General features: G+C 39.8%; 1 protein-coding gene across 4 annotated transcripts in view; it reads left to right on the forward strand.

Annotated features, from left to right (window-relative positions):
* Positions 1-25460, forward strand: part of LOC123502590 (huntingtin-like) — a 420122-nt gene that overhangs the window by 163276 nt on the left and 231386 nt on the right. For all 4 annotated transcript variants that reach the window (XM_045251746.1, XM_045251745.1, XM_045251744.1 and 1 more), the window contains exon 20: positions 10911-10980. In XM_045251746.1, coding sequence (XP_045107681.1) covers positions 10911-10980 — 70 coding nt within the window. The remainder of the gene's footprint in view (positions 1-10910; positions 10981-25460) is intronic.

A 25460-nucleotide genomic window follows, 5' to 3' on the forward strand; every position in this document is an offset into this window, starting at 1 on the left:
TTATGAAGTTTAACATTTAGGCAGTTAAATTTAATTTAAGTCATTATAATGTACTTTAATGTATGTATGTACGTAACTTTATAATGTTGATGATCTTAAATTTATGAAGGGAGGGAAAGTGAAACGGGAAAGACACTAACCGGCAAGCTGTGGAATGTAAACAAAGGACGCATCATGATACCGCATACAAAACTTATTTACCACATTTCCACAAGGCTTTCTATTTTATCTAGTGTAGAGTCACAAGTTCAGGTGGTTCTTTTAGCTTGCAAGGAAGATACAGTCTCACCAGCCTTCTTAATAGTCTGCTGACTTGAAAATAGTAGTGACAGTATATGGAGTCAAGATGGTGACAAGCAATGCTATAGTTTTCTCTCCTCTTTCGTCTCTGTGAATAATATCCAGCTTCACTTCCAAAGTAAGAGACTTCCTGGTCTTCTTAGGAACGCTAGGCCACATTGCAGGGCGTTTTGGTGGTAAGTTGAGCGAGTGAAGACGAGCTGTTGCTAACGCCGTTATGTGGTGAGTGTTGTCCACGAGAGGCTTGATCTTGATTCTACAGATGTCTCAGAATTTCTCCTGAGGCAGGCCTTAGTATTTGCAGCTCCTGGTGTATTCAAAAGCTTGTCGGCTTGCGTGGTACAGCGGGGCTTTCAAACTTGGAAAAAAATACCTGGATAAAACTTCATTAAAGCAAGTTTGGTGTTCATTAAACGAGCAGATGGTATTAAATGAAACCTTCATTTTAGCGAAATTTCGTTGTGTGAACCTTCGTTAAACGGGGTTGTATATATATATATATATATATATATATATATATATATATATATATATATATATATATATATATATAGATAGATAGATATATATATACAGGCAACCCCGCTTAACGGGTTACGTTCCTAAAAACACTTCGTTAAGCGAAACTGTTGTTTAACCGATTATAACAAGTTTAACCCTGATTTGAACTTCCATTGAGAGTAAGCAAAGCGAGAGTGCATCATAGTACAGTAAAAGGTTTAATGAAAGTAAAAATTATGAAGTTAAACATTTAGGTAGTTTAATTTAAGTCATTGTAATGTACACTAATGTATGTATGTACGTAACTTTATAATGTTGATGATCTTAACTTTATGAAGGGAGGGAGAGTGAAATGGGAAATACACTAACCGGCAACCTGTGGAATGTAAAGAAAGTGCGCATCATTGTACTGCACACAAAACTTATGTACCACATTTCAACAAGGCTTTCCATTTCATCCATTGTAGAGTCATGAGTTCAGGTGGTTCTTTTAGCTTTCAAGGAAGATGCGGTCTCACCAGCCTTCTCAATAGAGTCTGCTGACTTGAAAATAGTAGAGACAGTAGATGGAGTCAAGATGGTGGCAAGCAATGTTATTAGTTTTCTGGCCTCTCTCTTGTCTGTGAATAATACCCAGCTTCACTTCGAGAGTAAGACACTTCTTGGTCTTCTTAGGAACGTTAGGCCACATTGCAGGGCGTTTTGGTGGTAAGTTGAACTAGGGAAGATGAGCTGCTGGTGACGCTGTTATGTTTTGACTGGTGCGCATGATCTCGATCTTGATCTTGATGCTACAGGTGACGCAGAATTTCTTCTGGGTCAGGCCTTTGTATCATCAGCGCCTGTGTTGTCCACGAGAGGCTAGATCTTGATCTTTATTCTACAGGTGTCTCAGGATTTCTCCTGAGGCAGGCCTTAGTACCAGCAGCTCCTGGTGTATTCAAGCCTGTCAGTTTGCATGATACGGTGGGGCTTCCAAATTTGGAAAAAAATTACCTGGATAAAACTTCGTTAAAGCGAGTTTGGTGTTCGTTAAACAAGCAGGTGATAGTAAAACGAAACCTTCGTTGTAGCGAAATTTCGTTGTGTGAACCTTCGTTAAACGGGGGTTGCCTGTATATATGTATTTATTTACCTAGTTGTATTTTCCTAGTTGTAGTTTTACAGGGCCTGGGCTTTATGCTCGTGTGGTCCCGTCTCCATATCTACACTTATCCAATTTTTCTTTAAAACTATGTACACTCTTTGCTGATACCACTTCCTCACTCAAACTGTTCCAAGTCTCAACACATCTTTGCGGGAAACTAAATTTTTTAACATCTCTCAGACATCGTCCCTTCCTTAGTTTCTTACTATGCGATCTTGTGCTTCTAAAGTCATATTCTTCTCTCAGGATCAGTTTCTCATTATCCACTTCATCCATTCTGTTAATCAATTTATAAACTTGTATCAGATCCCCTCTCTCTCTTCTCTGCTGCCTTTAGTCTCTCCTCATATGCCATCCCTTTAAATTCTGGAACCATTCTTGTAGCCATTTTTTGTAGTCTCTAATTTTCTTATGTGTTTCTTTTTATGGGGAGTCCACACAACTCCTGCATATTCCAATCTAGGTCTTATTTTAGTACTTATCAATTTCTTCATCATTTCCTTGTCCATATAGTGAAATGCTACTCCAATATTCCTTAGCAAATTATACGTCTCTCTGAAAATTCTATCAATATGGCTAACCGGTTGATTATTTTCTTCCATTGTCACTCCCAATTCCTTTTCCTTTTTTACTTTTCTAGTTCTATTCCATCTCCCATCTTATAGATTCTTATAGATGCATATTACACTAGTTAGTGATACCGGCCTGTAATTTAAAGGTTCTTCCTTCCTTCCGCTCTTATATATGGGAACCACCTCAGCTCTTTTCCACTCCACTGGCACTGTTCCATTTTCTATTGAGCATTTTATGATGTATATTGGACTTGCTAGTTCTTCCCTACATTCTTTCAGTATTCTGCCTGAGACTTCATCCGGTCCCATCCCTCATCCAATTCCGTCATCAACTTTTTTATTTCAAGCTTGGTTACTTTAATCTCTTTCATATAGACAGTCTCTCTATTACCCTGTGGTCTTTCAAATTTGGATTCCTTAGTAAAGACCTCATGAAATTTACTATTTAACAGTTCTGCCATACTTTTTGGGTCTTCCACCATTCCGTTTTATCCTTTTAACCTTTCTATTGTTTCTTTTTGTCTTATTTTTCCATTTATGAATCTGTAGAACAATTTTGGTTGTTCCTTACATTTTTCGACAATGTCCTTTTCATAGTTCTTTTCTTCTTCCTTTCTCACCTTAGCATATTCATTTCTTGCTGTTTTGAAGTTTTCCTTATTTTCTGGATTTCTGTTTCTTCTCCACCTTTTCCATGCTCCATCTCGTTTCTCCTTTGCCCTAGCACATCTTGCATTAAACCAATCTTTCTTTCCTTCTTCTTTAGGTCTATATTTTGGAACATATTCCCTGACTCCTGTTTTGTATATTTCCAAAAATAAGTTATATTTCTCTTGAACCGTTAATGAGTTTTCCATCTCCTCCCAGTTTACGTCTTTAAAATATTTCCTGAGATTCTCAATATCAGCCTTTCTGTAATTTAATCGGTCTCCTTTGTATGATTCATCTCTATCTTCCTTTCCTTCGTCTATGTCCATCTCTAATATTACATGGTCACTCTTTCCCAATGGGCACTTGTATCTTATATCATCGTTAATTGGTATATCCCTTGTAAAAACTAGGTCTAATCTTGCCGGCTCATCGTTTCCTATGAATCTTGTGTTTTCCTTTACTCTTTGGACCATCAAATTATCTATCATTAGGTTCAGGAATCTATCTCCCAGGCATCTTCCCCATACCACTTTCATAATTTTCCCAGTCTACCTCCTTACAGTTGAAATCTCCTACCAATATCACTTTTCTCCTTTCCTTAATGATTCTTGTAAGACTCCTTATTGTGTCATCTATCATGTCTCTATATTCTTGGTTAGTCCATGAGTTTGTTTTGGTGGCACATATGTTCCAATGATTGTTAACTCCTTTTGTTAATATGCATCTTAACATACAGTATTTCTGATTTTCCTTCCCAAACTCCACTTGATTTACCACTATCTCCTTCCTTAACATCATCATGACTCCTCCTCCTCCTTTACCCACTCTGTCTCTCCTCCATATATTATACCTTTTATCTATGTCTATTTTTATTGCCTCATTTAACTTTGTTTCCACCAGGCATACAATATCTGGTTCTTCTTTCTTTATGTAATCTCTTAATTCTAATTTACTAGATAAAATCCCATCTATGTTTGTATACATCATTTTTAATCTCTTGTTCTTATCATTTTTAGTTAAACTTGCTCCATTCTTTTCTCTTCTTTCTCTTTTATATACCATTTCCTTATCCTGTCTCCTATAATTCTCCAAAAAAATGCCTTCTTCTCCTCCTCTGACCTTTCATTATTTTTTCTCTTGCTTCTGCCACCAGTTCATTGTGTCTCTTCCTTTCCTCCTCGTTTCTATTTTTCTTTATATATATATCTTTGCAACCTTCTGTTTCTCTGAGTTTCATTTTTCTATATAGTACTTCTTCTGCTGCTGCTTATGATTTTAGTAATATCTTAATTGGTCTCACTGTTCCTTCTTGATATGGTCCCATTCTATGGATTTCTTCTACTTCCTCTTCTAAGTTCTGTCTATCCTCGTCATTCAGATGTTTTAGTAGGTCTTTTACTGATTTCATTTCGTCTTTTTCCCTTCTTGGTCTATATTTAACATTTTTTCTTTCAGTCCAAAAATAATTACACTCTTCTTTTTTCCATAATTTCTCTTACTAAATTTTCTTTTTCTTGAGGACTCCTATCATTTTGCTTGTCATATTTTCATCTCTTTCTTTTAACTGTTCTTGAAATACTTCTTGAAATGATTCCTTGTCTTTCTTATCTTGGATTCTCCATGCTTGTACTTCTTTTTAATCACGTCTTGTACTCTTTCTTCTTCTTTGTTAACTAGATCTTTTAGCTTTTCTTTTTCTTTCTCGGCTTTACCGAGTCCTTCTTCCATCAATTTCTTATAGTTCGCTATCTGGACTTTTAATTCTTCATTTTCGGTTCTTAGCCTAGTTTCGTTTTCTTCCACTCTTTTTATCCTTTCTTTCAATTTCTGTGTGTGTGTGTGTGTGTGTGTGTGTGTGTGTGTGTGTGTGTGTGTGTGTGTGTGTGTGTGTGTGTGTGTGTACATATACAGGCAACCCCCGCTTAATGAAGGTTCACAAAACGAAATTTCACTACAACGATGGTTTCATTTTACTACCATCTGCTCGTTTAACGAACATCAAACTCACTTTAACGAAGTTTTATCCAGGTAATTTTTTCCAAATTTGAAAGCCCCGCCATATCAGGCAAGCCGACAGGCTTTTGAATACACCAGGAGCTGCCAATAGTAAGGCCTGCTTCAGGAGAAATCCTGGGACACCTGAGGAATCAAGATTAAGATCAAGATCAAGCCTCTCGTGGACAACATGCGCACCACTCACTCCCCTGTTAAAAACATTAACAGCATCAGCAACAGCTCGTCTTCCCTCGCTCAACTTCCCACCAAAACGCCCTGCAATGTGGCCTATCGTTCCTAAGAAGACCAGGAAGTCTCTTACTCTCGAAGAGAAGCTGGATGTTATTCACAGACACGAGAGAGGCGAGAAAACTATAGCAATGCCTGCCACCATCTTGCCTCCATTTACTGTCTCTACTATTTTCATGTCAGCAGACTCTATTAAGAAGGCTGGTGAGACCATATCTTCCTTGCAAGCTAAAAGAACCACCTGAACTCGTGACCCTTCAATGGATAAAATGGAAAGCCTTGTGGAAATGTGGTACAGTAGAATCTTGAATCTTGATCAATCTCATCTCAATTTTTGCATCTCGATTGCACCATCAAAACCCACGATTCACATATCTCGATCAAATTACACGAATCTCGATCACTATTTTTCATTTTATTGTATGAAAACTAACATGGCGCATGGCGATGCAATTGTTTTGATTGCTCTCCCACCTAGTGGCAACTTGTGGAGTGTAGTGTGTACCCAGTCCCCTGCGGCACCCCCCTGAGCCATTCAAACCCTGAGCGTGCGCGGTCAAGGTCGTCTACTTAAGGTGAAGGCTACCTGGATCCCATTCATCATGTTTCCCACGGCCATTGGAAAGGCCCAGGAGGTGGATAAGGGCGAGATTGGGTGTAGAGGACAACAAAGTGTGAAAAAACCCGCAAGTGAAAAACGTGACCACCGAAAGGGGAAAAAAATTAACAAATACACCACAGAGGACAAGAATAAAGTGTTGCAGCTCCTGAAGAAAGGCCACAGAGTTAGTGAAATACAAAAACTTACAGGTATTCCTCAGAGTACTATTTCCACATTAAAAAGCAAGAAGGATGAAGTGAAGAAATCAGTGACATTGGCAAAAAAATTATTCACAGGAAACACACTCGGAAAGCGCTGAATCACGTGTATTTATAATGAAAGTAACCGTCTAGTGGCAGAAATGGAATATTATCTGGTGAAGTGGATTCGACGACGAGCAAGAGAGGTAGCAAGTATTAAGTGTCCTCAGCTGCCTGAACAGGCAAGGATATTTTACCAGGCTGTTTGCAAGAAAAGGCAAGTAAAAAATCCTCCTCCATTTAATGTTTCTGTAGGATGGCTGCAAAAATTTAAGAAGCGATGTGGAATTAAATATGGACAGTATCAAGGTGAGATATCTTCTGCTGACAGTGATAGTGCTGCTAATTATTCTGCAGTTGCCAAGCAAATCATAGAAGAAGAAGGCTATTGCAAAGACCAGATATATAATTGCAGTGAGACAGGCCTTTTCTGGAAGCGTTCTCCCAAAGCCACCTTCATTTCTAAAAATGAAAACAAGCACCAGAAGTAAAAGTGTTCAAAGAATGTATCAGCCTTCTTTTTACTTGCAATTCTTCTGGCAGCCACAAGATGAAACCTCTTGTTATACACAAGTACAAGAGACCCAAACCTTATAAACATGCAAACATGCAACAACTGAATGTTTATTGGGAGACTACAGCCTCAGCTTATATGACTTCAGCACTTTCTGTCGAGTGGTTTGATAAATACTTTGTCCCAGATGCAAAGAAAAAGTGTGAAGAACTAAACTTGGATTTCAAAATCCTTCTCTTTCTAGATAATGCACCTGGCCATGCAAAATTTCTCATAGGGCGACATCCATGTGTCCAGGTCGTGTTCTTACCCCCAAACACCACTTCCATATTACAACCTTTGGACCAGGAAATAATAGCCAATGTAAAGCTGTTATACTACAAGTACCTCCACAATAAAATATAAAGATAGTAATGATGAGCTGATCAAGATTGAAAACTCTACAAGTGAGAGTGAAAGTGATGGTGAGGTGCCAGCTACCTCCAGCCAGGCCACCGCTACGCGAGCCACCACCAGCCAGACCACCGCTACGCAAGCCGCTGCCAGCCAGGCCACCGCTACCCAAGCCACCGCCAAGCCCCAGGCCACCAGTCAGGAAGACGTTTCATCAAAGGAAGCTGTTTCTGTGAGGCAATTCTGGAGATGCTACAACATTCGCAATGCAGTGGATTTAATGATGAAAGCCTGGAATAACATATCAGATGCATCTATCAGGCATGCCTGGGAAAATCTGCTAGCCGAGAATAAGACAGTCTCTTGTGATGCCTCACAAATTCAACGACAGGCTGATCTACTCGCTGACGCTGTGACATCTATAAGAACTGTTCCTGCCCCTGGGTTCTGTGATGTTAATGAGAATGATGTGATGAAATAATTATTAGGAGAAAAGGTTGATGCAAGTGAAGCAATCAAAAATTTTATTAAAGAAGACGTGGAGGACGAGCCAGAAGAGCCTGCTACCATGCCAGAGCCTCCCTCCTTAAGTGTGCAGCAATTGTCTGAGGCACTGGGGCTTGTGGTAAAGGCCAGGGATATGTGGAGGGAAAAGTGGTGAATGAAACTCTTCAGGAGGCTTTTGATCATCTCAACAGGAAAAAGATGGGCATTTACAACTCTAAACTCAATGAACAAAAACAGCCCACCATAATGAGTTTGTTCAAGATGCAGCAGTGAGTCGCCGAGGTCATCGAGAATGTCACAGAAGATGAAGGACCAATAGACCTTGAAGCTTTGGACACTGAACTGTCAGAAGAACCACCATTTGTAGGATTTGATGCAGAAACTGATGGTATTGGTTGCAGTGGAGAGAATATATGAAAGACCATGACAAGACTAGGCAGTGAAGGTGGGAAGTCCCAGTAGCCAAACCCTGATTTATGCTGAGTCGACATCAACCACCTAAACTTTATTTCAAAGTAAATATATGTTGTTTTATTGTAACATTTCATTAGTTTTATTATATGAACTGTAATGTATTATGTGGTAAGTACTTTAGGTGTAAGATTCAAGGTTAACGTAGTTTTTCTCGCCCCTTCAACTGCTTACTCTGTATAAGGGCCTTATCCGTCCCTGTATGGAGTACTCTTTGCATGTTTGGGGGGGTTCCAGTCACACAGCTTTGCTTGATAGGGTGGAATCGAAAGCTCTTCGTCTCATCAACTCCCCTCCTCTGACTAACTGTCTTCAGTCTCTTTTTCACCGCCGAAATGTTGCATCCCTTTCTATATTTTATCGCTATTTTCATGGTAACTGTTCTACTGATCTTGCTAACTGCATGCCTCCCCTCCTCCTGCGGCCACGCTGCACAAGGCTTTCTTCTTCCTCTCCTCCCTATTCTGTCCAACTCTCTAATGCAAGAGTTAACCAGTACGCTCAATCATTCATCCCTTTCACTGGTAAACTCTGGAACTCCCTCCCTGCATCTGTATTTTCAAATTCCTACAACTTGTCTTCTTTTAAGAGGGAGGTATCGAGGCATTTGCTCCCCTAATTTTGGCTGACGGTTTTGGCACTTTTTGTACTCTTTGGAGAGCCAGCGCTCAAGTGGGCTTCTTTCTAACTTTTTTTTTTTGCCCTTGGCTGGCCCTCTTCCCTACGTAAAAAAAAAAAAATAATAATAATAATATAGGTTAGTTGCCAAAGCTTTGGTCCCAATTACATTTTTCTCTATAAGAAGTTAACTTCGCATCTCGATGTTTTGAATCTCGATCAGTATTTTTGGTCCCAATTATGATCGAGATTCAAGATTCTACTGTACATAAGTTTTGTATGTGATACAATGATACACCCGTTGTTTACATTCCACAGGTTGCCGGTTAGTGTCTTTCCCGTTTCACTCTCCCTCCCTTCATAAATTTGAGATCATCAACATTAAAAAGTTACGTACATACATACATTAGTGTACATTATAATGACTTAAATTACACTGCCTAAATGTTTAACTTCATAATTTTTACTTTCATTAAACCTTTCACTGTATTATGATGCACTCTCACTTTGTTTACTCTCAATGGAAGTTTAAGTCAGGGGTTAAACTTGTTGTAATCGATTCGCTTAACAAAGTTTTGCTTAACAAAGTGTTTTTAGGAAAGTAACCCCTTCGTTAAGCGGGGGTTGCCTATATATGTATATATATGTGTATATATATATATATATATATATATATATATATATATATATATATATATATATATATATATATATATATATGTATATATATATTTATTGTTCCAGCCTAGCAGCAGAAAGTGTTTCAGTTATTTGTTTACATTTCTCTGTGAGATGCACCAATGCAGAATTTCTAAGTAGCAAATGGTCAAGATGAGCTTCTCTGTCATTTATGAGTGGACAAAGCTGTCTGAAGTTTCTCATCAAGAGCATTAAAGGCCAAAAATAGCAACAAAAAAATAGCAGCAGCTGGCTGGAGGGTGAAGGGGCAGCCATGTTTGTTTACATTTGACAAACGCGACAAAGAAAGTTGACGGAAAAGTGTTAGTGTGACGCCGCCTTTACTGTTGAGTGTACATCCCACCACCCCTTGTACTGCTTAGGTACCATTTTTTGTTCCAGATTATACATTTAATGTGCTTTCATTCATTGTTTTCTTACCCATTTGGGTTGTGTACATGTTTTTTCTCAATTTGTAAGGGGTTGGGAGAGGAAAATCTGTGTGTATTTTTTTTTATTTATTTATTTTTTTTTTATTTATTATTTTTTTTTACGATAAGGCCTATAGCGCCTGTAGGCACACTTGAAGAGTGTATGGGAAGCGCTGTTCAGCTTCCGCCCATTAGTGGCACAGGCAATTCTATTTATAGCGGTACCCATATTAGGGCCCATATCACCACCCAAGCTCATCTTGAGTGTAACCACCTAGAACCTGGGTATCATGGTGATATGTAGGTAACTTTAAACCACTGGCACATATGTGCAAAAACAAAGAAGAGAAAAGATATAGCTTGGAATAAATTAGAGAAGCAACAAAATGAAGACAATAGGAAGCAATATAAAGAGGTGCGAAATGAATATGTTATTGTAGTGTAAAGAATTACTTACCTATCTATTGTGCACTTTAGGGTTGTGGAAAGTTTATGTAAAGGTGAAAACAAAAGCTTTAAGAATGCTTAGAATTAAAATTATGGATCTCTTCCGATATACAAAAGTGTTCCCTGACAAGATCCTTATTTATGACAAAACCCAACACTCTATGGTTAAATGAGCAGTTGATTGCAGCTGATGGTGTGAGCAAATTTCAAGAAAAATCAGAGAACTGTAGATATGGAGACAGGATAAATGAACTTCAGCTCAGATCCTGTACAATACAACTATACAAATACATATAAACATCCTCTCATTTAGTGTCTTAGCTTTTAGGAAAAAGAGATCTTTCCTCATTATGAAGCAAAATATAAGCTGAATTTAGACTGTTTGTCATCAAAATCTGAATTGCTTTTAAGAGAAATATATACATGTACCTTTCTTTCTTAGTCCTTTATATTGTACTTCATTTCTTTCCTTTGTCATTCTGTTGACCATACCTGAAGCAGTGTCTTTATTACTCTTTCCCATGCTCTCATAACTCTTTGTTATGTTACCCTGACTTAACTTTGCTTCCCTACAGAGGCGGTCACGAGCAGACACTTCTGGGGACAAGAATCGCCAGCAGTCACCCAGTGCCGGGGACAAAGCAGGTACTAACTTGAAGGTGGATCCTATTTCATTCCTTCACATATATTAAAGAAAAAACATCATGAAACTTGAACTTAAATTTACTATAGTTTTGCTAAATGTTTACCTTAACAAAGTTTCTAAATGTTTGTTCTTTTGTGAACATTTGAGGATATATCTACAGTGGTGCCTCGGGGTATGAGCATCTTGCCTTATGAGCAATTCGGGTTATGAGCACAAAATACGCTCAGAAAATTTGCCTCGGTACATGAACATTTGTTCTAGTTATTAGCAATGCTGTGGTTAATCCACATGGTTCCCACCGCTGCATGGTGAATCATGCTCTCAGTGTCCACACACACACACACACACACACACATGTGATATTAGAAATGGATATAGAAGAGGGAAAGGAAGATAGAGACGATTCATACAAAGGAGACCGATTAAATTACAGAAAGGCTGATATTGAGAATCTCAAGAACTACTTCAAATACATTAACTGGGAAGAGATAGAAAACTCAGAGACAGTGCAAGAGAAGTATAACTTATTTTTGGAAATACAGTAATACTCCACTTAACGAACAGGATAGGGGGTGTCAAAGCTGTTCATAGATCGAAAATTCGTTAAGCGAACGTAATTTTCCCATAGGAAATAATGGAAATAGGGGGGGATGCGTTCTGGGCTGGTCCCCAACATACCACATGGGTTAAAGAAAAAAAAAATTATATATACGTTTGGCAGCATATTGGGCCACCAGTTTACCACTATTTTATGATGTCATATGAGTCATTGGAAGTTAGAGGAGCTACGTACAAATTCTCTCACATTCTCGCATTTATGTTTACAAAACGACATTTCTAGTAACTTTTTGGAGCTGGATCCAAAATTCTTTAACAACGTCAGACCAACCTCTTGCAGCGAAATGGCATCCATGAATGCTTGGAGGGACGGTGACAAGGTTGCTATCGGGTTACTCTGAGGTTGCTGGGAACACCACCTCTGGTGTTACTGTCTTATATACAGGTTGAACCCCGATTTAACGGCAAGCTCGGGGATTTGCCGTTGCCGTTAAATCGATTTTGCCGTTAAAGCCGATAAATACTAAAAATATAAGAAAATAATAGAAAATAAAAAGTTAGGTTAGGAGAAAACGAAAATTAATGTTCTTTCTGTGCAATAGTCAATGACAAACGCTTTTTCTTTTCACTTGGACCACTTTTTCCAAAGTCTGCAGGCCTTTTCGAAGCCATTTTGCCAAAATATATCACCGAACTAACAAAGACTAGGACGAAAGTAAACGTCTTCTCTCTATGCTGTCTAGGCGGGAAATAACGCTTGTGGCGGGAAACTGCACGTGGGTTGGAGCGGCACACCAGCGCCGGTACATCGGTGCGGCGGAATCGGTACTAGGCGATGCCGGTAAATGCCGAAATGCCGTTAAAGACAACACTATGTTCCCACGGAAATTTTGCCGTTAAACACGGGATTCCGGTAAATCGCGTGCCGTTAAAGCGGGGTTCAACCTGTATGCATTTATGTTCACAAAACAACATTTCTATTAGCTTTTTACAAACCTTGAAAGGATTGTTTTAATGCATAAAGTGAAATCTTACATGCAATACCAAAAAATAAAGCAGAGATGAGATGAGCCACAGGCAGCGGAGACTTGCGGCGATCGTCGCTTCTTCTTCTTGTGACCCTTTTAGCCTGTGTGTTGTCTTTCCCCATGATATTTGTTTCTACTCCTCTATTGCCTGCTATAATGGATATCATATCTTAGTATTCATATACGCTCATGCCATGAGTATAACCTCGACTCTGTGGCACTGAGTGACAGTGAATTATTAATGAAATACCGTGGTAATTCATTAGTAATTCACTATCATTCAGTGCCACAGAATCAAGATTATCCTCATGGCATGTGCGTATATGAATACTAAGATATGATATCCATTATAGCAGGCAATAGAGGAGTGAAAACATAAACATCATGATGAAACACGCAAGCAAAAGGGTCACAAGAAGAAGAAGAAGCGGCCGAGTCGCCGCGAGTCTCCCGCTTCGTCTGTGGCTCATCTCATCTCTGCTTTATTTTTTGGTATTCCATGTAAGATTTCACTTTATGCATTACAAAACAATCCTTTCTTGGGGCAAGGTTTGTAAAAAGCTAATAGAAATGTTGTTTTGTGAACATAAATGCATATATAAGACAGTAACACCACCTCCAGAGGTGGTGTTCCCAGCAACCTCAGAGCAACCTGATAGCAACCTTGTCACTGTCCCTCCAAGTGTTCATGGATGCCATTTCGCTGCAAGGGGTTGCTCTGACGTTGTTAAAGAATCTTGGATCCAGCTCCAGGAGCGCTAGAGACAGAGGCGGGGAGCCAGCCAATCACAGCGAAGCTACTGCGTTCGGTCCCTCACCCAGCAAATTCAAACCCAGAAAATTTGCTAAAACGGATGTGGTTGTACGTTATGTGGATTTTTGGTCTAACTTTATATAGTACATTAAACCGGAAATTCGTTAAACGAATGTTCGTTAAGCGGAGTATTACTGTATACAAAACAGGAATCGGGGAATATGTCCCGAAATATAGGCCTAAAGAAGAAGGAAAGAAAGATTGGTTTAATGCAAGGTATACTAGGGCAAAGGAGAAAAGAGATGGAGCATGGAAAAGGTGGAGGAGAAATAGAAATCCAGTAAATAAGGAAAACTTCAAGGCAGTGAGAAATGAATTTGTTAAGGTGAGGAAGAATGAGGAAAGGAACTTTGAAAAGGACATTGTTGAAAAATGTAAAGAGCAACCAAAATTGTTCTACAGATTCATAAATGGAAAAATTAGGCAAAAAGAAACAATAGAAAGGTTAAAAGGAAAAAATGGGATGGTAGAAGACCCAAAAAGTATGGCAGAACTGTTAAATAGTAAATTTCAGGAGGTCTTTACTAAGGAATCCAAATTTGAAAGGCCACAGGGTAATAGAGAGACCATCTATATGAAAGAGGTTAAAGTAACCAAGCTTGAAGTAAAAAAGTTGATGACAGAATTAGATGAGGAAAAGGCAGTGGGACCGGATGAAGTCTCAGGCAGAATACTGAAAGAATGTAGGGAAGAACTAGCAAGTCATATATACAACATCATAAAATGCTCAATAGAAAATGGAACAGTACCAGTAGAACAGAAAAGAGCTGAGGTGGTTCCCATATATAAGAGCGGAAGGAAGGAAGAACCTTTAAATTACAGACCAGTATCACTAACTAGTATAATATGCAAGATGTGTGAAAGAATAATAAAGAAACAATGGATTGAGTTCCTTGAAGACAACGAATTAATATCAAATAGCCAATTTGGTTTTAGAAAAAGACGGTCGTGTGTAAGTAATTTACTGAGTTTCTACTCTAGAATAATTGATAGAGTACAAGAGAGAGAGGTATGGGTTGACTGTATTTACTTGGATTTAAAAAAGGCATTTGACAAAGTGCCATATGCAAAATTACTATGGAAGTTAGAGGAGAAGGGTGGCTTAAAAGGAAGCACATTGAGATGGATGGAAAATTATTTGAGGGGGGTAGAGAAATAAGGACAGTAGTTAAAGATACGAAGTCCAAGTGGAGAGCAGTAGAAAGCGGAGTGCCACAGGGATCAGCATTAGCACCAATACTTTTTCTCATATATATTAACGACATGCCAGAAGGAGTGAACAGCTACATAAATCTGTTTGCGGATGATATGAAACTGTGCAGAGTTATAAAGCAAAAAGAGGGTTGTGAAATACTGCAGGAAGATCTAATTAAGATCTGGGAATGGAATGAAAAGTGGGAAATGGAATTCAATGTGGACAAAAGCCATGTCATGGAAATGGGAAAGAGTGAAAGACGACCCGTGGGAATCTATAAGATGGGGGATGGAGTAGAACTGGAGAAAGTAAAAAAGGAAAAAGACTTACGAGTGACGATGGAAGAAAACACTCAACCAGTAAGCCATATTGATAGAATTTTCAGAGAGACATATAATTTGCTAAGGAATATTGGAGTAGCATTTCACTATATGGACAAAGAAATGATGAAGAAATTGACAAGTACTATAATAAGACCTAGATTGGAATATGCAGGAGTATTGTGGATCCCTCATAAAAAGAAAGACATAAGGAAGTTGGAGAGACTACAAAAAATGGCTACAAGAATGGTTCCAGAATTTGAAGGGATAACATATGAGGAGAGACTAAAGGCTATGGATCTACCAACCCTGGAATAGAGAAGGCAGAGAGGGGATCTGATACAAGTTTATAAATTGATCAACGGAATGGATCAAGTGGATAATGGAGATGGGGCCACACGAGCATAAAGCCCATGCCCGGTAAAACTACAACTAGGTAAATAGAACTAGATAAATACACACACACACACACACACACACACACACACACACACACACACACACACTTGTGAGACACCGTACCGTCAAGACTTTTCTGAGCAACTCACAGGGAAAAGCTACAACAGGAGCTGGAACCTGACCTAGACATATGTACAGGAGGGGGGGAGGGGGCCATAGTTTCTCCTGTCTCCATAATAAATAAGGAGAGAGAAAGTGATGGAATAGAGTGGTGCTGCTAGATGTATGATAGAATCAAAACATATGCCATCGTGTGAATACCAGCAGTACATTGAAACTCGTGTTGGACTAAGGGAACTGATTGAGGATATTATGGACAAGAATTTTTCTGGATTCAGGGACAAACGAGGTAGTATGAGGTGGTTGATCAGTGTAGAAAAGGAGTTAAGGTACATGAAGAAGTGATGTCGAGTCTAATGGGCAAACAGAACAGACTGACAACAGAAAACACAGAGGTGATATTGAGATTGGTAGAATGTGAGAAGGTCAGTGCAATCAATCAGGGATTAAGGTGGAAATTCGTTAATTTGGTCAAAAAAATTGAAAAATTGGAAACTTGGTACTTGGGTTCGTCTCTGGAGAGGGGAAGCCATGGCCGAAGTTGCCAGGCACATAACGCACTACTTACCTGGTAATAGCGGGTTTAAAGGGCCGGCCCTTTCAATACCCAAGCGTGCATACGCCCCTTTTTCTTCTAGTCTTTGTTTTGCTTGTATTTATTATTTTTTTTGAGCTGTTTTATTTATTTTTGCGTGATGTACGATAGTTTAGTATCAGGCAGTGAGGGTGAGGAAGACGCTACTCCCTCAGTACCAATCGATACAGCCTTAGGGAGTGCGTGCGTGCAGCCTACCTGTTGATCGTATTTTACACGTGTTGGGTTCCCAAATTGTGACAATGCCACGTGTAAGGCCATGATGTAACATGGCCTGAAACTATCTAAACAGCCACTACCAGCCTCCAAGCAGTTGTCAAGGGATTATGTAAGTACATATCTGAGTTTGGTACATATTGGAGTGAGTTATTTATTTTTTTTTTTTTTATACCATGTGGGCTTTTCACGGGAATTTATGGGCTAAAGGGGATACTTTTAGGGTACCTCCTATCTTAAAGCCCACCTGCTAGGAAACCGTTGCCCCGAGTGAGGAAGCGAGTTATGTGGGGGTTTTGAAGATGTTCACAGAAAAATGCGTTTTCTCAACTTTCAGTTTTCAGCATATACTGTTGAATAACTTTTCAGTAATTGGTCAATTTCAAAATTTTTGCAGCAAAATGATCAACAACCTCATCTTAACAAATGCTAGCATGATAATGCATGAACTCACTCAAATAAATTTACAACAGGCTTATAAACTCAAATTTTGATGAAAAAAAAGGTAACAATTTGGCGTGTAATGAAATTGTTATAACATAGGTTATGTGTATGCCGATGCTAACATTTATTTGTTGTTATGTATATTATATGTGGTTAAGAGGAAATTGCCACACTGTTATTAGTTTTGATTTTATAATGGTATTTTGAATTATTTTCTTATCGCCGAAAAAATATTTATTGCAAAAAAACTACGCCACATTTGTGTACCAAATTAACACTGAAGACGTACACCATAAACGTACACCTTGTGTATAAATATTATTGAATTCGGTGAAAAAATAGCAATGGGAGAGCCAAAAAACCGATATTGATATCGAGTCATCGAATTACCACCTTAAAGGAAATGCAAGAAATAAAGAAACAAAATGACATACTAAAAGCCACATGCCAAGACTTTGAAAACTCCTTAAGAAGCTTACAGGTAAAAGTGTAGGATGGGATTGTGGACAGAGTAGAAGGTGGATTGGGGGAAAACAAGCTGAAGGAACTACAAAATGCATGGAAGCAAGAACAGGAAGAGGAAAAAGTCAAATTTTTGGAGGAAATAAAGAGACAAATTCAGGAAAACACAGAAGTCACTGTAATACAAGTAATTAAAGAGAAAGAGGATCTTGTGCGAGATACAGTGGATAAGAGGAAACGTTCTGTGATTTATCGGATGCAGGAATAGAAAAATCCAAATAAATTCATGAGAGAACATGAACAGAGAGAGAATTGGCCAAAATTATTATCAAACAAGTTCAGGACGGCAAGCAACTGGAGTGAAAGGATCAAGCTAGGAAGATACAGTGAAGGGGGCAGGAGACCAATGAAAGTGAGAATGAGATGCCAAATGGCAGTAGAAGAAATTATGGCTAGGAAAGGGAAGGTGGATGATGATACTGAACACAAGGATATGTGGATAAAAAGAGATATGAACCTAGAGGAGAGGGAAAAGGAGAGAGTGCTGAGAAGTGAAGGTAAGAAGAAAAAAAGCGAGAAAAGGACAGAGATAGAGAAAAAGAATTTTTACTGGAGGTTTCTGGATATGAGACTAGAGAAGTGGTACCTACAAAAGAAAGAGGAGGTCGTGGAGGAGGCAAGAAATTAAGAATGACTTATACTAATATAAATGGGTTGTTATCAAGCATGTTGAAGGTTAGGGATTATTTGAGAGAGTAAAAGCTGGATGTAATGTGTATCGTTGAAAAAAATTATGGAAGTGCACGAGACTTACCTTCGGTCAGTTGAAATGTGCTTCTGGTTTTACGAGGCAAGCCACGTCTGCTAGAAGGGTGCTTTTACATGAGATAACACCGCGTTGCTCCACACAGTCAGAATTTGAAGTGTACAAGCACCCACATGAATGTGTATGTTATAGTAAGAAGAAATCCTGTCGTAAGGGAAGCCAGATGAAATAGCAAATACCGCTGCCTTACGAAGGGGGGGGCGAGGAGGGCATGTGAAAGCACCCTTCTAGCAGACATGGCTTGCCTCGTAAAACCAGAAGCACATTTCAACTGACCAAAGGTAAGTCTCATGCACTTCCGTAATTTTACTTCGGCAAGCCACAATGTCTGCTAGGGGGTGCAACACATGAGATTTTAAAGCCATGTGGATGTTGTACTGAACCTTCTAATAAACCTTCCCATCGCTTGAAAACATGAAAATAAAAGTCCCATGTCAAGTAGCTTACACCTTCAGTAAAGAAACAAAAACTTAGTGTAACATGTATGTAAGTTACCAATACATACTGAACTTACACAGAACCAAGAACTGCCTGTTGGAATGCATCAGATTCCTGAATGATGTGCTTGATGTAGTGCCATGCAAAAGTGGTCTGTGTCCAGCTGGCCTTGGCCATGATGGTAGAAATGGGCACCGCTAAGGCTTTGGCCTTGGAGGTGGATGCTGGGCGCACGCTGCCTGCAGTGAACTTTGTGGTGTCAATCCCACAAATGCCCAACATAACCTTTAGCCACCTTACCACAGTGTCTTTGGACACAAACTTATGAGGTCTGATGCAGCTTATGAGAAGTTTGCCATGGTCATTACCAAAATCCTTCCTTAGTTTGTCAGTGTATTCAATATACTTTTTCAGAGTCGTCACCACGCACAATCTCACATCCTGTGAGTAAGCATGAAACCGTACCAGTTGAACATTGAATTTGGGTCTGCATTGTTTGATATTACCACCTAAATGGACTGAAACGGAGGCCTCACCAAAACTAATTCCATCCCTCAATAGTAAATGCAAGGTCTGCACCCTTGCGACTTGAGTCAGCGCCATCAACATCACTAACTTGAGTGTTAAGTCTTTAAGGGAGAGGCTGTGTAAAAGGTCCATGTGCCTAAGTTTCTGTAACACTGGCCGTACATCCCAGGTTTCAGCATACCTGGGTTTGGGCGGTCTCAAGTTAAAGACCCCTCGCAGAAACCTGCTGACTAATGGATGGTTGCCTACTCTACATCCGTCCACCACAATGCCGAGGGCTGAGAGTGCTCCCCTTGCCTTGTTGACGGAATCGTAGCCAACCCCTCTGTGAAAGGTGTCAGACAGAAAGTTAATTGTGTCTGTCACAGAGGGATTAAAGGGATTGAGGTTCCTTCCACGACAAAAGTTTGTCCACCTGTTGATGTGGGGATGGTACTATTTCTCGGTTCCTGGTTTCCAGGAGGCCAAAATTATGTACTTACCCTCTTCCGATATGCCTCGTTCTTGCAGCTGTCTCCGGAGAGCCGACAAGCCATCAGTTCTGTGTGCCTCAGGATTGGATGCACCTCCGCTGACGAAGGGTGCACAAGGACCCTCTCCCGGTATCTGATGACACAAGGATTGTCAACCAGCAACCATAGAAGGGTGCCCCACCAAGGTTGTGACACCCAAAGGGGCTCTACCATCCATCCGGTCACTTCCTCCTCCCGCAGCTTCTGGAGGCATCTAGGGATCAGAGAGAAGGGAGGAAAAAGGTAAACCAGCTGAAAATGCGCCCAATTCAGCGTAAGAGCATCAACATGCTCTGCCTCAGGGTCCGGCCTCCAGGAACAGAAACGGTTCAACTGTTTGTTTTAGGCGAGAGGCAAATAAGTCAATACAAGGTGTACCGAAGATGAGTCACAACTACTGAAAAATTTCTATGTTAAACTGCCATTCGTGCCTGTCATTAAAGGTACGTGACGCTGTGTCGGTTGAAGTGTTCAGCCGACCAGGAATGTGGGCCGCAGTAATCCACGCAGAGTTCCTGATGCACCAATCCCAAATGTCCAAGGTTATTACAAACAGGGGACTTAATACCCCCCATTTCATTAACATAATTAATAGCAGTAGTGTTATCACACAAAACTTTAATATGTTGCCCTCTAAGATGGTGAATAAAGGATCGCAGCGCAAACAAGATAGCCTTGAGTTCCAGCGCATTAATGTGCAGAGTACTTTCCTCATCTGACCACCTGCCGTTGGTAGTAACTTCATTGACACATCCTCCCCAACCCAAGTTCGATGCGTCATTAAAGAGGGCAATTGCAGGCGCTGGTCTAAAAATTTTCCTGTCCTGAGAGTCAAGTTCATTGATCCACCAATGCAACTCCATCCTAATCTCATCTGGGATAGCCATCCATTTATCAAAGTTGCTATTCACATGTTCTAATGCCATAATCTTAGCCCTTTCTATCTTCCTGTAATGCAACTTTCCAAATTCCACTGCTGGGATGGCAGCAACCAGCAGTCCAATAACCCTCGCTACTTCTCTGATTTTTGTTCTCTTTTTCTGAATCAGAAGCGAGCAGTGCTGTAAAAAATTTTCCTTCCTACAGTCTGGTAGAATAACTGTCATGTGCACTGAGTCAATAATATTGCCTAGGTACTCAATATGTGTAGTGGGAACCAAAACTGATTTTTTCTGATTGATACAGAATCCCACTTTCTGAAGCAAATGAAGGATGTCCTGATTGAATCATCAATACAGAATCCCATCACTTTCATAAGTTTAGTGAAGCAAATGAAGTGAATTGATAAATTTTCCTGACCATCTGAAGCATAAATACTTTTGTTGTTCTTCTGCAATTTTCATCGAATAGTAAGCATGGTGGAGATCAATGGAGGCCATGTAGTCACCTTGACTAATGAGACTGAGAGCTTGATCAAAATTTTCCATCTTAAAATGTTTGTATGGAATGTGTTTATTCAACTTTTCTAAGTTAATTACCATTCTGAACTCCCCGTTCTTTTTTTTTTTCCTTAAGAAAATGGTGGAGAGAATTTGTTGATCCTATCTATGAGTAAGCTTAATGACTTTAGGGGTAAGTAACTTTTGAATTTCACAATCAATAATATCATGCTCCGCCTTGCTAAAATTGTATACAATGTCATCTGAAAACAAATGGGCTATCTGAGACTCATCAATATCAAGATGGCAGTGTTTCACGATGTCGAGAATATAAAGGTCATGTGTAAGTTTGCACCATTCATCTAGAAAATATTGAAGCTGACCTGCCTCAAACTGTAGGCCCACCTGGATTAGTGCCGTGGATTGCTGTGTCTCCGGCCCCTCGAGTTTTTTGACATCGAGGCTGGACGTGGAGTGGTGTGCTGGCTGTCTCCCCCCGGGCTGCCTCTGCGTTGTCCATAGGGATGATACCTCAACGAGGAGCCGCGAAAAGGAGTCTTCCCGAAGAAACCCCGAGGTCTAACCCCACCAGGTTGCCTAGAGCCAAAGGTCCAAAACGGATGGTGCTTCTTGGAGGAGAACTTGCTGCAAAGTTTTTCCGCTTCTTCGATTTGCTTGGCAGATTGTGAGATATCATCACCAAACAACAGCTGGGTCATGGGTACCTAGGAAGAACACAAATGAGCATACTTTTGATTAATTTCTCTCTTAATGATGTGTCGTCGAGTCAAGGTATACCTGAAGTTGGCGTTCCCGAGCAGTGCCAGGGACCCATTGAGCTTGGCGACCTCCTGCGCCATCACAGAGTGTCCTTCATCATTTGCAACACGGTCCAGGATAGTCAGAGACTTCACCACAATAGAAGCTGCCTTAACAATATCTTTGCTAACCTCCTTCAGGCGAAAGTATGATTTCCTAGCCTCAGAGTTCAAGGCATTCAAGACCTGCACATTGCATTCAATAGGGGAAAGCACCTGGCAATTACTAGGTCGTTTGGTGATGTCATCATCCAATATATCTTCGTAATCCACTGCCCGCATGCCATTAGTGAACAGATGGTTAACCATACCTGCCACATCCTTGTCCACATCCTCGGAGATATCGTCAGTAGGGCCAAAGGATTTAGCAGCCTGAAGTAACACACTACCTGACTGGACCTCCTCAACCAGTTCCCCTTCCTCATCGCTAACAGCTGAGTCAGACCTGAAACCAGAAAAGCTCCCGGTCGAGCCCCAAGGCCCTGGAGGCGGGACATTAGAGGATACAGGGTGAGCTGCGTCCGCTGCCATGCTGATCCGTGAACCGTGGGGAGGTGAGTCAGCCCCCAAAACCGAGCCGGCTCCTGCTGCCCGTCTCTCCCCTTTAAGCAAAGCCATATCATACCTAAGTTCAGCAATAGCATCCATAACAACAGTCCATGGGTCATCATTACCTTTGTGATGTGTAGCAGGAGAAGCAGGAGTAGACTGGTTTCTGCCTCCCTCCCGCTCATTGAAGTGGCCAGCCTTATCTCCTCGCTCCGACCTCTCACAGCGGACAGAAGGGCTCCTGGACCTCGACAGAGTCCTGCCTCATGTGTTGCGCCCCTAGCAGACATTGTGGCTTGCCGAAGTAAACTAAGAGAGCAGATCCATGTTAACTTTAAAGAGAAGGGATATAATAGCTGGAGGAGAGACAGGAAGGATAAAGGAGGAGGAGGAGTGCTAATAATGGTTTGTGATAATATATGTGTGTGGAGGATGAGCAATATGGAGAGGACAAAGTGGAAGTAATGGGAGTAACAATCAGAACAGAGAAAGTGAAGAAGAGAAAATTTATAGTTACATATATGCTACCTAAGACAAATTCATGGGGAACAGAAGAACATAAAGATATGCAGAGATGTGATTAAGTGCCTAGGTAATATGATAAGTAGAGATAGAAAAATACTTTTTAGTTGGAGACTAACTGTAAAAAAGTAAACTAGAGAGAGATGGAAGTAATGGATAATGTTGAACAGTGGAGCGAGGAAGTGTTACAGTTGACTATGGTTAATACAATGGACCAGTGGGTGGAGGAATCAACAAGGTGCAGGGGAGAAGAAGAACCATTGTTGCTTCACCTAGTATTCACAAAGAAACCAGAGCCCCCTCCAATCATACAATACCTTTGTCCAATGGGTAGAAGTGATCATGTGACATTAGAGATGCAAATTCAGGAGGAAGGTGAGATAAGTTACAGAGATGATGGACTATAAAGGAGAGAGATTACATTATGTAAGAGCAGATTTTGAAAAATTAAGGATCTTTTTTTGCTGATATTGAGTGGAGAAACATTATGTACAGAAAGACAGTACAAGGGAAATATGAAATATTCTTACAGAAGTATAATGAAGGAGTAAAGAAATGTGTACCTGTTTACAGAGTTAAGAAAAAATACATGCCTGGTATAATGCTAGATGCATACAAGCTAAAAAGGCAAAAGATAAAGCTTGGAAAAAACTCATAAAACAGAGAAGTGACAATAACAGATGGCAGTACAGGGATGGGAGAAATTAATACATTAAAGTAATGAGAGAGAAAGAAACTTTGAGAAAGATATGTTGAATAAAAGCAAAGACCAACCCAAACTTTTGTACAAGTGTTATAAATGACAAAATGAAGAATGAGGAAACAATAGATAAATCATTAAAGGAGGGAAGACATACCAAGCAGTGAAGGAAATGGGTAAAATAATGAATGAGAGCTTGAAAATGGTGTTCACTGTAGAAGATTTTACAGAACCTAATAGGACATTGCATTGCCAAGGATTACAGGAGATTGCAGTGCACAAGGAGGATATTGGAAGATTATTGGATAAGTTGGATGTCAGAAAAGCAATGGGGCCAGATCCAGTTTGGGAAATAATTACAAGTTCAATAAATGAAGGGAAAGTTCCACTAGAATGGAAGAGAGCCAACATAAATGTACTGATATTTAAATGAGAAAAGGCAACTAAAACACTAAACTACAGACCAGTGTCACTTACAAGTGTTTTGGGGAAGTTATGTGAAATAATTACCAAAGAAAAATGGGTTAAATTTCTAGAAGAGGAGCAAGTCATATCAAACAGACAATTTGGATTCAGGACAGGGCGGTCATGTGTATCAAACTTATTAATCTTCTACTTGAGAGTTATTGCAGGACTGGAAAACAAAGATGGATGGGTGAACACAGTGTACCTGGATTTATAAAAGGCTTTTTATAAAGTCCCTCTTGGAAGATTACTTTGGAAATTAGAGAACATAGGAGGACTGCGAGGAACTTTGCTAGAATGGACAAGAGATTATTTGAAGGATAGAAAGACGAGATCTGTTATCAGAGATACATACTCTTGGGGTAAAGTAACAAGCGGAGTGCTACAAGGGTCAGTGTTAACTCCCATTATGTTTCAGATTTATGTTAATGACATTCACATTGGGGTAAACAGTTATATTAATTTATTTACTGATGATGCAAAGCTGCTAAAAGTTATCAAAACCAGAGAGGACTGTCTGCTGTTACAGTAAGATATAAGATCTATGAGTGAAGTAGAAAGTGGATATCGGAGTTTAATGCCAAGGAATGTCACATGATGGAACTAGGAAAGAGCAAAAGAAGACCAGTATGGAACTATTTGATGAGAGAGGATCAAATAATTAAGACTAAAGAGGAAGAAGATCTGGGAGTCATTATACAGGAAAATCTGAGCCCTGAAAAACACATAAACAAGATATTTGGATTATCATATAAAATGTTGACTAATATAAGAGTGGCATTTCATTACTTGGACAAAGATATGATGAAAAATATTATTACGAGCATGGTTCATCCAAAGTTGGAATATGCAGCAGTGGTGTAGTCACTGAGCTTGAAAAAGGATATGAGAAGATTAGAACAGATCCAGAAGATAGCTACAAAGATGGTACCAGAACTAAAGCACCTAACATATGAAGAAAGGCTCAAGGAAATGGGACTGCCAACCTTACAAGATAGAAAAGAAAGAGAAGACCTAATAACATTGAATGAAATATTAATGACATTGAAGAGATAGGCAAGGAAGACCTGGTGCTGGTGACAGAAGAAGCTGGAAGGACAAGAGGACATGCAAAAAAGACTAGGAAGAGGCAGTGTGTGAAGGATATTGGAAAATACAGTTTTCCACACAGAACGGTGGAAAAGTGTAATGCATTGAGTGATGAAGTTGTTACAGCACACAATGTGCATAACTTTAAAGAAAAATTAGTTAAGTGTAGATATGGAGACAGGATGCTATGAAACCTGCTTGAACCGTAGGTAAATACACACACACACACACACACACACACACACACTTAAGAGATTTGACTTATGAAGACAGACTGAAAAGAATGCAACTTCCGACCCTGGAAAACAGAAGAGAAAGGGGAGACCTGATAGCAATATACAGAGTGATGATTGGCATGGAAAAAATGGATAGGGAAGATCTGTGTATGTGGAATGAAAGAATGTCGAGAGGGCATGGGAAAAACTAAAATGGCCACTTATAGGAGAGATGTGAAAAATATAGCTTCCCTCATAGAAGGGTGGAAGCATGGAATAGTTTAGAC

The sequence above is a fragment of the Portunus trituberculatus genome, chromosome 12 (genome assembly GCF_017591435.1).
Source record: "Portunus trituberculatus isolate SZX2019 chromosome 12, ASM1759143v1, whole genome shotgun sequence".
Lineage (NCBI taxonomy): Eukaryota > Metazoa > Arthropoda > Malacostraca > Decapoda > Portunidae > Portunus > Portunus trituberculatus.